Genomic DNA, 18,063 nt, shown 5'->3' with positions numbered 1-18,063 from the left:
GACCTCCGCGTCACTCCATAGCTTCGAGCTCCGTGCCGGTGCGAGCTCCACATCAACGAGGCTCCATTCATCCAGCAGCAAGCAGATACTACGCTAAAAGTGTATATTGTAACAATACGTTTTTAAGTGTTTCATATGTTTCCGAGGCATGTTGCAAGTGTTATATATCCATGTTGCAAAAGTAGATTAGGATGTTATATATGTTGTAATTAGGGATGAAAACGTTCGGAAAACCTCTCAACCATTTTCTACTTTTACATTTGAATACGAAAACGAAAGGGAAAGCGGTAAAGCGGGACACGAAAACGAACGCGAACTTACGGAATATCGAGAATTTCGAAAACGAACTAATTCGAGCGAAATTATGTTGATCACAATCGATATACGATATATTGACCCATAGGATCAAGTGCATAATAATTAACAAGTGAAAAATAATTAACAAGTCCTACGACTTTCTTAAAATGTATCTCCATTTAACATCATGTAAGGAAGATGCGATTTTTCTAAGACAACAAGCACTTTACGCGATTTAATATATCGCTGAAATTTTGTTTAATTTTTTTGAACATCTTAAAGATATCAAATGAAAAACTGAAAAACTAGAAAGTTGTAGATCTCGTCGATAGCTATAATTTTCATGTAAAAATAATCTTCATCCAAGATGGTATGAAAAAGATACAATTTTTCTAAGGATGGAATTCTAGTGAGCCAAATTTGGTTTAAACCGAATTTCGAAAACCAATTTTCGAATTTAGGATATTGCGAATTAAAAGTAGAAGAGTAGAAAATGGTCAAAAAAATGTCTAAACTATTTTTGTCCCTGATTTCGAATTCGGTGTTTCGAATTTCGAAACCGAATTTGAATTTGTCCGAAAATACGAAATCGATCGGATTAAATGCAGAAAATGATGCGGTTCGGTATGGGATATTTCCATACCGTTTTCATCCCTAGTTGTAAGGGCTACACACGTATGTTTCAAGTGTAGGCTTCTAAATGTTTTATCTGTTTCAGACGAATGTTGCAAGTGTTTTGTCGGGATATTGCAAAAATAGATCTAGATGTTGCATATACATGCATGTTGCAAGCATATATTTCAAGTGTTTTCCTGTGTTTTATACGTATGTTTGCAAGTGTTTTATCTGGATGTTGCATATATTTGCAATGATTTTTAAATGTTTTTTAGGTGCTTTCGCAAGTGTTTCAAACACTTGTTTCAAGTATTTCATCTGTCTTTTTTGTATGTTGCAACTGTTGCATCAGGATGTTTTAAAAGTAGATCGGGTGTTGCACATGGGATACACCCGGTGGCGCGGATGACGTCCAGGGCGGCGTGGGACCACTACTAGTGCGCTCCCTCACGAGCCCAATGCGCTAGACGCTCGTTCGCTCCCTGTGTTGGCAGCATCCGAACACTTGCTTCCGAATCGGACGTCCGGGCGCTAGCAAGTCCATTGAGGAAGATGTGGTCGATGAGATTGTCTCGGCCCATGTTACAATTATCTTTTCTTTTTGAAAAAGTCCTCTGACCTTCCTCAGCTATTTTTTTAGGGCAAAAAAATATGAGGAAGGTCCCCACAACACTTTTTTATTTTAAATTAAGGGGGCAAAAAGAGCTGATTACAAGATAGCTAACCTGATTGCATCCAACCAGTAGCAAAAGGATGACCTAATGTCTTCCTTGAATAGCATTGATTTTTGAAGTTACAGAACCAAAGACTAAAGCTAACATTGCTCCTATTGAAAGACCTTGTCATTCCTAATCATCCAAAGTCCCCAACTCGCGATGAGAACAAGCTCTCTGAAGAAGGGTAGATTGCACTGCGTCTTGGCGAGTGCAAGCCTCTAGAACAAGCCAATGGATTCATCCCACCGTATGCCAACAGCCGGTCAACACCTCTTGGCAAATTCGCAGCCAAAGAACAGATGATCAATATCCTCCTCACAATTGTCTGTGCAAAGTATATATACAGAAGGTGTCATTGTCCCCAACGTTCAGATTCCTGCGTCTCAGCATGGTTTTCTTATTTAATCTGCCCACCATGATCAGGCAGCCAAAAAAATTTACTCTCGGTGTGCACATAGAACGCCATAACCAGCTAAATGCTGGGTGAGCCTCCAACTGCTGAAAAGCGAACTGATAAAACTTTCAAGGTATGATTGCACAGTAACAACATATATCATGTGACTTAACTTGATAGCTCAAGAGACATCACAACTGTGACGTGTGTAGCATTAACCATTATATGTGACTTCTTAAACTCTAGACCGACGTTAGGCTAGCCTTGGAAAGCATAGGAAGGATGCAAGTGGGAACTTTTAAAGCAGCAACACAACACCACTGCTGGCTCTGAGGTGTAAAGAACTGAAAGACAAATGGCAAATATTAGCACGTGTACAAAGGTTTTGTATTGACTATCTTGACTCTAGAACTTTGACACCCATTACCTCACATTCACAGTCCAACCTCTACCTTCATCCTCTTGCGTCAAAACCGTCCGAGATTCCCTGTACTGCAAATCAAATCCGCAATCTGAGCCAACTTTGGCTATAACAATAAAAAAAATACTCTGTACAATAAGGAAAGAGATAGCCGAGTGCTGGGTGCAAATCCTTTAGCAGCAGACGCTGTTAGCTAATCTACTGTTACCTTGTGTGAATACAACAAGGGAAGGCGGCATCGAAAAGGCCCCCTGCTGTGATACTGTAGGCGCTGCAGGTGCAGGCGCCGCACGGCTCATCTGCAGCACTATAGGCACATGAAGTGGCCGGCGCAGAGTCAGTCATGTATGTTATCTAGTCACTGTTGCAGTAGGGCAGCTGTACTGAGACTAGATGGATAGAGTTGTATAAATAGACTACCATGGCAACTTAGTAAAGAGAGTTCAGATTTGCCATCTCACAGACAAGGCTTCGGCCAACGCTGGTGTCTTGTATTGTGTGTGCATGCTCTGTTCTCCCTTCTTCTTCTACCTCCAGACATAGTGTGTGGGGACGGACAACACTTGTTCGTGGTCGGCACGGCTAGTGGGTGCTCGGCAACACTAGCGGGTGCTCGACAAGATCGGCAGAGTGGTTCACTCGCCTGAGCCGGTGATCCTGTGGGCCAACAAGTGGTATCGGAGTCGTACAAGTGTCGTCGCCAGACTAACCGCTGACGATGACGGGCGGTTCGAAGATGGACGACAGCAGTGGCACTGCTGTGGCTGCCCAGCCATGAGGGGAGGTCGTTGTTCACACGGTACGGGAGGTCAGCAGCACCAGTTGGCCGACGCTGACTCACACCAACTATGGAGAGTGGTCGGTGACCATGAAGGTCAAGCTCAGAGCCCGATGGCTCTGGAATGCTATTGACAAGGGCACCGACAATGAGGTGGATGACATGTCAGCGTTGGAGGCTATCCTCGCTGCTGTACCGGCGAAGTACAGGGAGCCGTTGGGGACGAAGAGCTCGGCTAAGGAGGTGTGGGAGGCTATTGCGGCGATGCGCGTCGGTTCCGACCGCGTAAAGAAGGCGACGGCCCAGCTTCTGAAGCAGGAGTACGCTGTCCTCAAGTTCAAGGATGGTGAAACGGTGGAGGACTTCTCTCTCCGCCTGTAGACGCTCATCAGCAAGCTGAAGAGCCACGGCGTCACCATCCATGAAGAGGAGGCGGTCTCCAAGTACCTCCACTCTGTTCCGGCAAAGTACATCCAGATCGCTCTCTCCATAGAGACGATGCTGGACTTGTCCACCCTCACCATTGAGGATGTGACAGGCCATCTGCGGGCGGTGGACAAGCGCCTAGAGCAGGCGACAGCAACGAAGGACAGCGGGAAACTCCTGCTGACGGAAGAGGAGTGGGCTGCTCGGAGGAACTCTGGGAAGGCAGCCTTCTCCAGCCGCGGTGGCGATGGCAAGCGTTGCGGTAAGACTTCTTCGGAGAAGAAGCAGGTCGACCCCAACGCCTGCCAGCGTTGCGGGAAGATAGGCCATTGGGCACGGGAGTGCCCAAATTGCAAGCAGGAGAAGAAGGCTCAGGCTCACCTGGCGCAAGTCGATGATGAGGATGAGGCCACTATCCTGATGGCGACGTTCTGTGCACTGCACGACGTCGAGGCCGAGGAGAGGGAAGAGGCAAAGACGGTGGAAGGACCTGGGAAGGCCCTAAAGACCATCAACCTCGACGAACAACACGCCCAAGTTCACCTCGGACGTGTGGGCGCCGACCAGGAGCAGCGGTGGTATCTGGACTCTGGTGCCAGTAACCACATGACGGGCTCCAAGGCATCCTTCTCCAAGCTCGACGGTGATGTTACCGGTACGATGAAGTTTGGTGACAGCTCTAGGGTGGCTATCTAAGGGCGCAGCACCATTATCTTCAGATGCCAGAATGGGGAGCACCACGCGCTAACGGATGTATATTACATCCCGCAGCTACGTTCCAGCATCATCAGCATTGGTCCGCTGGATGAGCGCGATAGCGAGGTACTGATCAAGGACGATGTCCTTAGGATCAGGGACCGAGAGCAGCGACCTCTTGCCAAGGTGAAGAGGTCCCTGAACCGGTTGTACCTGCTCGACCTGAAGGTAGAGCAGTCGGTGTGCCTGGCGGCAAGGCACTCTGAGGAACCGTGAATGTGGCATGCCCGGTTCAGACATCTCAGCTTCGACGTGCTTGGTCGGCTGGAGAAGATGGTTCGAGGGCTACCTCACATCAAGCACAGAGGCGAGCTGTGTGACAGCTGCCTCGCCGGGAAGCAGAGGAGGCTACCTTTCCCAAAGGCGGCCAAGTATCGCGTGGAGGAAGCTCTCGAGCTCGTTCACGGCGACCTCTGCGGGCCGATCACGCCTGCTACATGCGGCGGTCGGTGGTACTTCCTCCTACTCATGGATGATTGCAGTCGCTATATGTGGCTACAACTCTTGACGAGCAAGGACGAAGCGGCGGCGGCGATCAAGAAGTTCAAGACACGCGTGGAGGCCAAGAGCGGCAAGAAGCTCCGTGTGCTGAGGACTGATCGCGGTGGTGAATTCACTTCGGTGGAGTTCGCTACGTACTGCGCGGATCAGGGTGTGGGGCAACACCACACCGCGCTGTACTCGCCACAACAGAATGGCGTGGTGGAGCAACGGAACCAGACGGTGGTCGGCATGGTCCGATCCATGATGAAGGCCAAAGGCATGCCGGCAAAGTTCTAGGGAGAGGCGATGACCACGGTGGTGTTCATCCTCAACCGTGCTCTGACCAAAGCCCTGACGGGCAAGACGCCGTTCGAAGCTTGGTATGGGTGCAAACCGAGTGTGTCCTTCCTCCAGACATTCGGTTGCATCGGCCATGTTAGGAAGATGAAGCCGAACATTACCAAACTGGAGGACAGGAGCACACCGATGGTGTTCCTAGGCTACGCGGAGGGTACCAAGGCGTACCGGCTCTACGACCCACGTGGGGACAAAGTGCTTGTCTCGCGCGATGTTGTGTTCGACGAGGAGGCGGCTTCGGACTGGAGTAGTCTGAACACGGGGGAAGCTGGCGGCTTCACCAGCACCATCGTCGTCGAGCACTTGGTCATCCACGATAGTGGAGACGCTGGGGAACAGGTGCCGAGCACTCCAGGAGGAGGGCCGAGCACTCCAGCGGTAGAGTCGAGCACTCCAGGGACAGTGCCGAGCACTTCGGGAGGGATGCCGAGCACTCCGGGAGGAGTGTCGTGCACTTCTGGAGGGATGCCGAGCACGCCAGGAGTGATGCGGGGAGGTTCTACAGTGGTGGCGACCACTCCAGGACGGGTGCCGAGTACTCCCGTGGCGGAGCTAAGACGTCTTACAGTGGTGCAAACCGCTCCAAGACTGAGGCTGGGCACTCCTACAGTGTGGCCGAATACTGCAGGAGTTATGACGAGCTGTCCAGAAGCAGTGACGAGCACTTCAGGTGCTATGCAGGGCACTCCGGCGGAACAGAGAACTCCATCGACACCGATCGAGTTTGCCTCACCTCCAAGTGACATCACTGAGTTTGTGGATGCCTACCATGAAGGTGAGGAGGTGCGGTTCCGTAGGCTGGACGACATCGTCGGCGGCACAGGTCCCTCAGGTCTAGCGGGCAGGCTGCTCAACGACGCAGAGCTGCTACTCGTTAGTGCAGAGGAACCACCCACATTCGCGCTAGCCGAGCACGATGGAAACTAGCGACAGGCGATGCTGGAGGAGATGAAGGCGATCGAGGAAAACAAGACTTGGCAGCTCGTCGATCCACCTCTAGGATGCTGTCCGATCAGCCTAAAGTGGGTGTACAAGGTCAAAAGGGATGAGCTCGGCGCCATTGTCAAGCACAAGGCGAGCCTCATCGCCCAAGGCTTTATTCAGCGCGAGGGCATCGACTTCGAGGAGGTCTTTACACCAGTAGCGCGCATGGAGTCGGTTCATTTGCTACTAGCCTTGGCAGCAGCAAAGGACTAGTGCGTCCATCATTTGGATGTTAAATCGGCCTTCCTCAACGGCAAGCTAGCGAAAACGGTCTTCGTCAGGCAACCTCCAGGGTTCGTCATCAAGGGAGAGGAGCACAGGGTGCTCCGACTGTGCAAGGGGCTCTACGGGCTACGACAAGCCCCTCGAGCATGGAACGCCAAGCTTGACGCCACGCTGGACGAGCTTGGGTTTAAAAGGTGCGCAACCGAGCATGTGCTCTACACGCGACTACGAGGGAAGGAGGAGCTCGTGATCGGCGTGTATGTGGATGACTTAATCGTCACCGGCGCGCGCACGGAGGACATCAACAGCTTCAAGCGCGAGATGGCGGCTCTTTTTCGAATGAGCAATCTCGGCGCACTCTCCTACTACCTCGGTATCGAGGTGAGACAGGGAAAGGAGAAACTCACGCTCGGTCAGAGCGCATATGCTTCCAAGCTGTTGGAGAGGAGCGGCATGGTGGAGTGCAAGCCATGTGTGACTCCGATGGAGGAGCGGCTGAAGCTGACGAAGGCCAGTACCGTGGCGAAGATGGATGCAACACTCTACCGAAGCATGGTCGGCGGTCTACGCTACCTAGTCCACACGAGGCCGGACATTACGTTCGTCGTGGACTACGTTAGTCGCTTCATGGAGGATCCCAGAGAGGATCACTGGGCTACGGTGAAGCGGCTGCTGCGCTATGTCAAGGGGACGGTGAATCAAGAGATCATCTTTCCAAAGACCGGCGGGAGTAGGCTGCAGCTTACGGTGTTCAGCGATGCAGACATGGCAGGGGACATCGACGGGCGACGGAGCACCTCTGGCGTGCTCGTCTTCCTCGGGTCGGTTTCAATCTCATGGCTGTCGCTGAAACAAAATGTGGTGATGCTATCTACGTGCGAGGCAGAGTACGTAGCGGCGGCCACAGCGGCGTGCTAAGTTGTGTTGCTACGCCGGCTACTGGACGAGCTGACCGGTGTGGAAGCTCACCCACCAGCACTGATGGTGGACAACCAGCTCGTCATCGCCCTCGCGAAGAATCCGGTTCTGCACGAGCGGAGTAAACACATCGACATGAAGTTCTACTTCCTCAGGGACTGTGTTGATGGAGGGCAGATCGTCATCGAGTTTGTCGAAACTGGTCGGCAACTCGCGGACGTCCTCACCAAGCCGCTTGGACGACTTCGACTCACGGAGCTGAAGGAGATGATCGGTAAGAGGGGGTACAAGGGTTAGCAGTAGGATTTGGGGAAGATTATTAGCTAATCTACTGTTACATTGTGTGAACACAGCAAGGGAAGGCGGTGCCGAAAAGGGCCCCTGCTGTGATACTGTAGCCGCTGCAGGTGCAGACGCCGTACGGCTCACCTGCAGCACTGTAGGCATATGCAGTGACCGACGCAGAGTCAGCCCTGTATGTTATCTAGTCACTGTTGCAGTTGGACAGCTGTACTGAGACTAGATGGATAGAGTTGTATAAATAGACTACTATGGTAACTCAGTAAAGAGAGTTTAGATTTGCCGTCTCACAGACAGGGCTTCGGCCAACACTGGTGTCTTGTATTGTGCGTGCATGCTCTGTTCTCCCTTTTTCTTCTAGCTCCAGACATAATGTGTGGGGACGGACAACGCATGTTCGTGGTCGGTACAACTAGTGGGTGCTCGACAATACTAGCGGGTGCTCGACAAAATCGATAGAGTGGTTCACTCAACTGAGCCGATGATCTAGGGCCAACAGACGCAGCAGCACTATCAGTTGTCAGCGAGAAGCGTGTGCCTATACCCCTCCTCTTCTTCCACTACTCTCCACCCTACTGCAAGAGCAAGCTGAGCAGAGTCACCATTGACGACGATGTCCGGACTGTTTGCGTCTCTGTCGGTAGGGAGGGCATGGGAGAAGCTATCCTCCTTCCTACGCGAGATGGCGCCGTCCTCCTCGTCTTCAGTGAGCCCGGAGGAAGATCTGGAGGAGCTGAGGAAGCTGGAGAGGACCATGCGCCGGAACCGGGCAACCCTGCATGACGCCGAGGAGCACTGGAACATCCGCGAGGAGTCTACCAAGCTACGGCTCAAGGAACTCAAGGAAGTGGCGTACGACATGAGGACGTGGTGGACGAGTACGACTACGAGGTTGACCGCTGCAGGTTGTCGGCTCTTGACCCATCTGCCGGCGTCCACAACACCGGCAAGCGCAAGCATGAGGTAATTATTTAGCTCTCATCATCATTTATGTGCATACAACTATGGACCTGATCAAGCTATACCACTGATAATGTGAATCTGGATCCCAGATTCATCATAGATCAGGTCCACCGTGGAGCTGTTTTTCGTGGAACTCTACCAAATAGGCCATGTAGATAAGATTCTTTTATATACTCTCTCCGTGAATAAATTAAATTCTAGAATTGTCATAATTTATTTTTTATGTTTGTCCAAATTAATAGAAAAAAGCACAAATTCTTTTGACACCAAATGGACAAATTATTAAAATAAAGTTTATGGTATATCTAATGATACTAATTTGGTGTCATAAATTTTGGCACTCTATAAATTCGGTTAAACTTAAAAAATTTGATTTAAAATAACTTTAGAAATTGATTTATTCACGGACTGGCGGAGTATGTTGTGTATTTATCATGTCTTATCGTGTTCCAATATTTCTCCGTGAAAAATAAATCATATATGGAAAATGACCTATATCCTCTTATTCTTTGTTCAAAAAGGAAATGGAGGCCTATCCGGTGGATGCTGGTGTAGTGGTTGTTCCTAATGACCTGGTTCTTGGAGCAAGGAAAATAACCGAGAGGTTCAATGAGATCATACACTACTCTGAACATTTCAGTTTATCTGAGAATGATGGAGAGAGACGACTTGCTCCAGATCTTTGTACTTTGCGGCATACAAGCTCTGTCGTATTCGACAAGAGCATTGTTGGGCGAGAGCAAGACAGAGACAAGATAATTGACAAGTTACTGTCTAGGAAAGGGGAAAATGCAGTAAATCCTGTTTCTGTGATGCCCATTGTTGGTATGGGAGGACTAGGCAGGACAACACTAGCACAACTTGTGTATAACAGCCAAAGGGTGAGACAGTCCTTTGAGAACCGTGCCTGGGTGTTTGTGTCCGAGAATTTTGATATCAAAACAATGACAAGGAACATCATTACTTCCATAACAGAACCGGGTCAGCAGTGTATGCATTCAGAACTTGCTGATCTTCAGAGGAAATTAGCAACAGTAATGAATGGGCAGAGAGTTTTCCTTGTGTTGGATGATGTATGGAATGAGCGAAGAGACTGCTGGGAGTTGTTTTGTGCTCCTATGACAGCTGCAAAGGTTTGCCAGATCATAGCTACCACTCGGAGCGAGGCAGTGGCAAGGCTGATACAGACTATGCCTTTTTATCCCCTAAATTGTCTAAGCTTTGATGAGAGCTGGTCGTTGTTCTGCAAAGCTGTCTTGACTGCTGAACAAGAGTCTGATGACATCCCAACAAACCTAATAAAGATTGGAAAGAGTATTGTTACAAAGTGCAAGGGCTTGCCACTAGCGATTAAGACACTAGGAAGCATGTTGCGCTATGAAAATGACCAAAGGAGATGGATGAATGTCTTGGAGAGTGAACTGTGGGACTTAAAAGAACCGAGGGACGACATTTTGGCAGCACTAGAGTTGAGCTACAAGCACATGCCTGTACAATTAAGACGGTGCTTCCTTTGTCTTTCTCTATTTCCCAAAGATTATAAGATTTATGCTTCAGAAGTGTCTCGTTTGTGGAAATTACTTGACTTGCTTGATTCTGATGGAAGTGATAACGAGTGTGAAATTGCCAAATTTTATTTGAAGGAGTTAGCTCAACGGTCAATACTTCCACTAGATTCGTGTGATGATTCATACCTCTTGCATGACCTTATCCACGATCTTGCTTGCTTTTTTGCTGGGGAAGAGTTCCACAGAATTGAAGGAGATACCTCGACTGAAATTCCACAAAACGTTCGGTATCTGTCCATAAATAAAGCTATTGCATCAGCTGACATCTCAGTTTTTCCACATTCTGTTAGGGTCATCAGAGTGATGAGCCTTGATGATAAGCATGAAACTATGTCAGAAGTTCGCCCGCCGGAAATTCGGATCGCCGGCGAGCTCTCTACCTCTCTCTCTCGCGTGAACTCGGTGAACTGCAAAACACGGGAGTTTTTGGTGCTGTCAACTGGCAGCGTTTTCTTGTTTAGATTGCGGTAATAAAAGAAGATTACAAGGCCATCGTGGCCGGGAAAAACGGCAGCACGCTCGTGATCACGGAGTGCCATCCCAAACCACTGGGACTTGCCGCGACGGACGCGCGACGTGGACGACGGCGCGTGGACTCTAATTGAAAGTCTGACCCGCTAACGCTAACTGAATGTAAAAACTGAAACTAGCTAGCCTACTGTACATATCCGGCAACTGACTTATAATGGCTAACAAATCACCCCCTAAGTCCTGTTGCTGGTAGAGAGAAACTTGGTGAGGCCGATCTTGCTGCGAAGCTCTTCGTACTTCAGGCGTCCGAGCGCTTTGGTAAGGATGTCACCTAGCTGCTCCGCCGTTCCGATGAACTGAACATCGATCAAGCCTCGATCTGCACACTCCCGGACGTAGTGGTACTTCACGTCAATATGCTTGGTCCGGTCGTGGTGCACTGGATTCTTGACAAGAGAGATGGCGGACTTGTTGTCCACCCGCAGGGTCGGTGCTTTGGCCTCGACGTCGACCAAGTCTACAAAGAGGCGAGCAAGCTAGACACCCTGACATGTCGCAGTCGCCGCCGCGATATATTCGGCTTCGCACGACGAGAGGGCCACAACCTTCTGTTTGCTGGATTGCCATGAGATCGGCCCGTTGTTGAGGAAGTAGATGACCCCGCCGGTGCTTTTACGGTCGTTGGCGTCACCGGCGAAATCGCTGTCGCTGTAGCCGTGCAGCCGCGGCAGCTTCTTCTTGTCCCCACGCTTGTAGTGAATGCCCAGACCTGCTGTCCCTGCCACATAGCGCAGTATGCACTTGACAGCAGCCTGGTGCTCCTTCGTTGGCGCCTCCATGAACCTACTTACGTAGCTAACGCTGTATGACAAGTCCGGGAGTGTGTGAAGCAGGTACCTGAGACCTCCCACAATACTCCTATACGCAGTGGTGTCAACATGTGGGGCAGTGCTCTCCTTGAGGAGCTTGAGCCGAGGCTCCATTGGCGTCGCGCTCGGGTTGGAGTCGAGCATGCCTGCTCGCTCCAACAGCTTTTGGGCGTAGCACTCCTGGGATATGGTGATCCCCGATGGCGCCTGACAGGTGATCCCCGATGGCGCCTGACACACTTCGATGCCGAGGTAGTACGATAGTGTGCCAAGGTCGCTCATCTGGAACCTCCTCTTCATGTCCTCCATGAACACCCGTAGTTCAGCATCGTCGCCCGTGATGATGAGATCATTGACATAAATGCCGACAATCAGCCGCTTTTGTGCGTTGCCGCGCGTGTAGACGCCGTGTTCATTCTCGCTGCGCCTGAACCCGAGGGAGAGCAATGTCGTGTCCAACTTGGTGTTCCAGGCACGTGGAGCTTGGCGCAGTCCGTACAACGCCTTGTGAAGGTGCAGTACCTTGCTGGGTGTAACACTCTGGTGTTACATTGTAATGTTTTGCTGAAACATTTTCGTAAGCATCGGAATTATGTGCATTTGTGTAGGATAGGCTTTATAATCAGTGTTTGGCATTGAAACATTTTTACGAAACGGGAAAGCAAAGGTTATGTTTCGTGTCACATAACATAATTATTATCTTAATCGAATTCTTGTTAAAACAAAATGTTATGAAACGTTCGCGAACGGCGAGAAAAATGCGCGGTCGAAGACATGGATGGCTAGCGAGTACGCCCCGGGGGTCGGGTTTGGGATTCGACGTGAAACCATTCAAATTGATGTCCTCCGCGTAAGTATTTGAAGTGGTCGACGAAGCCATCTTTGGCATTAGTTGTAGAACAATTGGCTTAAGGAGTAGCGCAATGTCGCGACTGTGGGTGATGGCTCGGTGTACCCCTTGTCGCATCAAGCAATTAGCTTAGCGTTTGGAACATGGCGTACGCATTTTCTAGCTGCTTTAAATATCGTGCACGCCACCTGGCTGAGCTCTGGGCGCGGTCACCACCCCGGTTGGCTTGCCAGCGCGCTCTGCCGCATGGACCAGAGCCCACTGCCGCGCCTGGTTGCGCTCGCTGCGCGGTGCACGCGCACGACCTGCGCGCCCTGGCCACTACTGCGCTGCTGCCCACCTGCGGCCACCGCCCTGCTGCTGCTCGCCTCACCAGCTGACGCGTGCGCCCTGGCCGCCAGCCGTGCTCTGCCAGCGCCTTGCTCTGCCCCGCCATGGCCGTTGTCGCCACCGGGTCCCGCGTTCGCGTCGCCAGCGACTACGTTGGTATCCTGCCTTGACTCCCTTGGCTGCTTGCGCGTTGGACAATGGCCTGCTTTGCCGTCACCTCGACATCGCGTCGCGGTGTCCATTGGCTGGCACTACCCGCAGTGGAGCCATGCCGCGTTTCGTCGTTTGCTGCAGTGGCCGTGTGAATGGCTGTCTAGAGCACGCCCTGAGGTTCCCCATGACCAGGCATGTCAGTACCGAGCGTTGACGTCGCTGACGAGCCATGCCATGCTAGGACCTCCCTTGTCTCCACTGTTCCTTTGCCGCAGTGACGTTTTCTTCCAATTCGCCGTAGTGATTGCACCCCGTTGCAATTGGCCTTGCCCACAGCTCCGTTGGGCAGCCGGTCGCCCATCCTGCCCCTCATAGCCGCCTGTAGCTCAGTCCTGTGCACCAATTTTGAAGGGCCGAGCTTTCGGGTCCTTAAGACCAGGAGTGTCTGTGCCGTCGGCTTTCATCGCCACCAAAGCAGCTCGGTCAAATTCCTCGTGCCACTAGCCTCCCCTTCAGTCGGTTGTCACCATGCTCGCCACATCCTAGACCCTACCACCGTAGTGCAGCCCGTGGCGCGGCCATGCCATTGCCGTGCTCCGCTGCACTCATCACGCGCACGTGGCTGGCTCGGCCTGAGCCATCTCCGGTCGTTTCTTCACGTCTTCCAGTTCTGTGGTGAGTCGCTGGTACTCGTCCGCTCCTCGCTTTGTCCCGGCAGTGCTGATGTTCACCGGAATGGCATCGCCGTACTTGCAGGGTGCCCACCATCGTGGTCCGAGCTCGCTGCGACATCTCGGCGCGTGTGTCTCCGCCCTGTGATTTGCGTTCGCACGTAGGTGAGTATCGGCTCTTTATTTGAGTAAGGAGAGGGCTGGGGTGGCTGACGTAGACGTCCAGCGCCACGCCGTCGCGCCGGTGCGCGCCCTGGATGGTCAGGGACTTCACCGCAGTGAAGACGTAGAAGTCGGAGGGTGCTGTTGTAAAAGCGCTGACTGATTCAATAGTGGCTTAGGGTTCGCTGCGATTTCGTTGTAGTTCGGGGGTGCCCGTGCATAATCGCCTTCACGCCCAGGCCGTCACCGTCGTGGGCCACTGGCCGGCTGGGCCGCGCCTCCGCGTGGGCCGCGCGCTGGCTTTCCGTCGCGCGCGGGCAGGGTGACGCGTTGGATCGGGCCGCACGTTGTGGGCCGGCAAAGGAAGTTTCGGTTTTCATTATTTCCTGGAATTTGAAATGCTTATTTATTTCCTGTTATGAATCCAACTTTGATAAATCATAGTAAATTGCATGGTTGTCCAAAAATAGCGAAACTAAGTTTGTTAGGTTCGCAAAAATGTCATCTACCTGTTAGTACAGTTAGTTCACCATTAGCTGTTAGGATGGTAGGCTCATAAGATTGAAGTAGAGAGCTTAGCGGTATATCGATCTTTAATTGCAGGATTTGTTGTGGTAAACCGATAATAGCTTTAGCTTTGAAATCGTTACAGTAGGTTCCTTAGGCATTTATATACTTGCGGTAAAAATGGTAACCATAGAACGAGTCGTTTAATGGCGGAGTTATTATCCTTGCTTTCTAGTATGTATCGTAAACTGGCATTAGGAGTATGAATATCCGTAGTCATCGTAAGAATGTAGGACACGTTCATACTTGTTAGTAGTACTGGTATGTAGCTTAGACTTTAGTGGGTAGACCTCACTTAGTAATTTAATGGAGGTACTTTTGCATTGAGAATTGCTGTTGCCATAGTGTTAATCATTGCATCGTCATTTCATGTAGATCACGAACAGGTAGACTTCATACCCGTTGGTGATTCGGAGTACGACGAGGTGATTGAGGAGTACGAGGAGGAGCTTTTCGCATAGGAGGGAGCCCAGGAGCCTGTTGGTACTGACTTTGCTGACCCGGCACCTGCCCAAGGCAAGCCCCGGTGCATAACCCCTATTTTTAAATGATCACTGAAAATATTTATATGATATGCATTTACGTTATAGGCATTTTATGGAAGCTACATGCATAAATATATCCACCATGAGTCCTACTAGTACAGGTCGAGTAGCTGCTATGCTCAGGATATCGGTAGCGTGAGTAACCTGTCGTTACTCGCAAATAGGTGATTAAACTATGATATCACGATGAAATAATGGAAAGGAAAATGGTGACCGGACAGGGATGTGGATTTGGTACTGGTGGGTGTGAGGGGTTGTGTCCTGCGGCCAACAAGGCATAGCCCGGTTACACTTTTTCCCTGTCTGTGTCGATTAAGGACCGGTCGTTGCATATGACTCTAGGCAAGTCACAGATTATTGTCCCGAGCACATACTTGGGTATGGGCGTAGGGAAGGCTTGCTGCTCTCTTGTCGTGGATCTGGCTCTTTCCGGACCGACTGATGGGAAGAGGAGGTGGTGGAGGTCCTTGCACCGCACTGAGTCCGGGATTCAGAGGCGGGGGCTTGGAGTCCAAGTTTGGACGGGGACCTGGACACCCGGGACAGGAGAGTGGTGGGTTAGTCCTGCTTGTGCCTAGGGTACAAGCGGGGCGTGTGTCTTCGGGGCACCCAGTTGGGCACATTGATTCGTGAATCGCCGGGTTATCCGGTACGGCTTGTCTGCGGTTTAGCACCGTAGTAAGAACTGTAAGTGGAAAAAAGGAGAATGATCAGTATCGATTGCTCAACCCTTGATTGAAAGTAGAACAGGTGCTTATATAGATTGACTAGATGAAGACTTAATACAGCTAATGATAATAATGTATCAATAAGGACTCACTATTAATATTGCTTTTTGCTAAAAGAGAAATAGCAAACCATAAAGCCTAGCATATCCCTTGGAGTCGGGAAAGTATTCCCACTGGTCGGATAAGTCTTGCAAGTACATTGTGTACTCAGGGTTTATTTACCCCTGTTGCAGGTGATGCTTGAGGAGTACCTTGTGTGGAGGATTCTTCTGGTGGGCTCAGACGAAATCCTCGTTATCATATCGCTAGATGTTATCTTTTAATATTCCGCTGTTTATCATTCCGCACTCTGTATTTGGTATTGTAATAATGTACTTTTTAAGAAACTCTAATGTATGAGATGGACTTGTGTTGTAACTCATTTTCATTATTGGATCCTTGGAAAAAATGTGGATCTTTCGGGTTCTCCCTCGGGGTGTGCCCGACGGATACCGCTCGTGGTAGTTGCTTTTGAGGTGCTTAGTGTCTGGTGGAAGACGAGCGCCTCCGTAAGTACGCTATCCTAGGTGGTTCTGCCACACTGGGGCAGTCCTTGTCGATGAAGCCGGGTGGTTGAGCGACATACACCTCCTCCTTGAGGTCTCCATTCAGGAAGGCCGATTTCACATCCATGTGGTGAACCAGCCAGTTCTAGTGTGCGACAATGGCGATCATGAGCCGCACGGACTCGAGGCGCGCCACCGGCACGAACACCACCTTAAAGTCCACCCCCTAGAGCTGGACGTACCCCTTGGTCACCAAGCGCGCCTTGTGACGGACGACGGCACCCTGCTGGTCCCGTTTCACCTTATAGACCCACTTGAGGCCAATTGCACGGTGACCGGTGGAGAGCTCAGTGAGACTCCATGTCCCATTGGCGATGATGGCGTCCATCTCCTCCTGCGTGGCTTGCTGCCATTCTGAGGCATGTTCTGCCTCCTTGAACGAGCCTGGTTCCTCGGCGGTGACTGCATGAAGCTCATCAAATTCGAGCAGTGGCCGAGGTGCATACCCAGGTGGAGTGCTGTCCCCGATGACGTTGTCGACGAGGGGGGTAGCGCTGGGGCTCATCATCATCCACGTCTGCATCGAGTGCATCATCGAACGATGGTGGCGACGCGAACTCGATGCCATCCTGCGGTGATGGCGGAACCACCAAGCCCGGCGATGCAGGTGGATGTGATGTCGGTGGCGGTGTGGCAGGCTGTGGCGAAGGCGGTGCAGGACTCGCAGCTGCAGGTTCTTGTTCCCCAACCCCGATGGGCAGAGACAAGAACTCGACGCTAAATGGCTCGACTCCAGCAGCCGGTGTCGATGCTGCACCCCAGCTCCAGCTCACTCTCTCGTAGAACACAACATTGCGCGATATGTTCACCCGCTCGCCAACTGGATCGAAGAGGCGATAAGCCTTGCTCCCTTCCTCGTAGCCGAGCAGGACCATTGGTGTAGACCGATCCGCAAGCTTCTTGAGGTGAGGCCGCACGTCCTTGACATGACCGATGCAAACGAAAGTCCTCAGGTGATGGAGAGACAGCTGCTTGCCATGCCAGGCCTCGTACGGAGTCACTCTGGACAGTGCCTTCATCGGGGAGCGGTTCAGGAGATAGACCGTGGTGTGCACGGCCTCACCCCAAAACCTCCCCGGAACACCTTTTGCCTTCATCATGCTGCGCGCGGTGGAGACCACGCTCTGGTTTCGGCGTTCGACGACCCCATTTTGCCGGGGCGAGTAGGGGGCCGTCAACTGCCAATGGACACTGTGATCCGCCATGTACTCGCCGAACTCGATCGACGTGAATTCACCGCCGCAATCGGTTCGCAGCGCCTTCAGCTTGCGCCCGCTCTCCAACTCTGCACGGGCCTTGAACTGCTTGATGGCGGTAGCCGCCTCATCTTTGCTGGTGATCAAGGTGAGCCACATATAGCGACTCATGTCATCGATCAGCAACAGAAAATACCTCTTACCCCCCGGAGTGGTGGGCTCGATCGGTCCACAGATGTCGCCGTGGATGAGCTCTAGGTGGTCGTCAGCGCCGTAGGCAGACTGCTGCGGGAACGGCGTCCTCTTCTGCTTCCCAACCAGGCACGCATCGCAGAGCTAGTTCACGTGGTCGACTGGAGGAAGGCCACGCACCATCGACTGCGAGGACAGCCGGCTGAGCGCCTGGAAGTTGAGGTGGCTGTAACGCGCATACCAAAGCCATGCTGGCTCGCTGCTGCACGCCGCCAGGCACACTGGCCGGGCGATGTCGAGGTTGAGGCAGTATAGGCGGTTCGGTGCATGCCGTACTTTGGCGCGAAGGCGGCGGTCGGGGTCGTAGAGGCGAAGGATGTCGTTCTCGATGTCGACCTTGCTCCCCGCGTCGTCCAACTGCCCAATGCTGATGATGTTGGCAGTGAGACGCGGGATGAAGTAGATGCCGGTGAGCGTGCGATGCTCACCGGACTTGCACGCGAATAGCACCATCCCGCACCCT

The 18,063-nt window shown here is 51.6% G+C and overlaps 1 protein-coding gene and 1 long non-coding RNA gene across 2 annotated transcripts; one reads left to right on the top strand and one right to left on the bottom strand.

Annotated features, from left to right (window-relative positions):
- Positions 1–1,582: 1,582 nt before the first annotated feature.
- On the bottom strand, positions 1,583–10,434 carry LOC136486837 (uncharacterized). The gene is made up of 3 exons (XR_010766986.1): positions 10,328–10,434; positions 2,450–2,514; positions 1,583–2,366 (listed from the first exon to the last, which is right to left on the bottom strand). It is a non-coding gene; the product is annotated as an uncharacterized lncRNA (long non-coding RNA).
- Positions 8,353–10,317, top strand: LOC136487224 (putative disease resistance protein RGA3). The gene is made up of 4 exons (XM_066484345.1): positions 8,353–8,522; positions 8,576–8,633; positions 9,155–10,248; positions 10,308–10,317. Exons 1-4 carry the CDS (start codon positions 8,353–8,355, stop codon positions 10,315–10,317), a joined length of 1,332 nt encoding a protein of 443 aa, XP_066340442.1.
- Positions 10,435–18,063: the final 7,629 nt, after the last annotated feature.

This window comes from Miscanthus floridulus, chromosome 10 (genome assembly GCF_019320115.1).
Source record: "Miscanthus floridulus cultivar M001 chromosome 10, ASM1932011v1, whole genome shotgun sequence".
Classification (NCBI taxonomy): domain Eukaryota; kingdom Viridiplantae; phylum Streptophyta; class Magnoliopsida; order Poales; family Poaceae; genus Miscanthus; species Miscanthus floridulus.
Note: the sequence above shows the minus strand (reverse complement) of the source record. Positions and strands in the feature narration are given on the sequence as shown.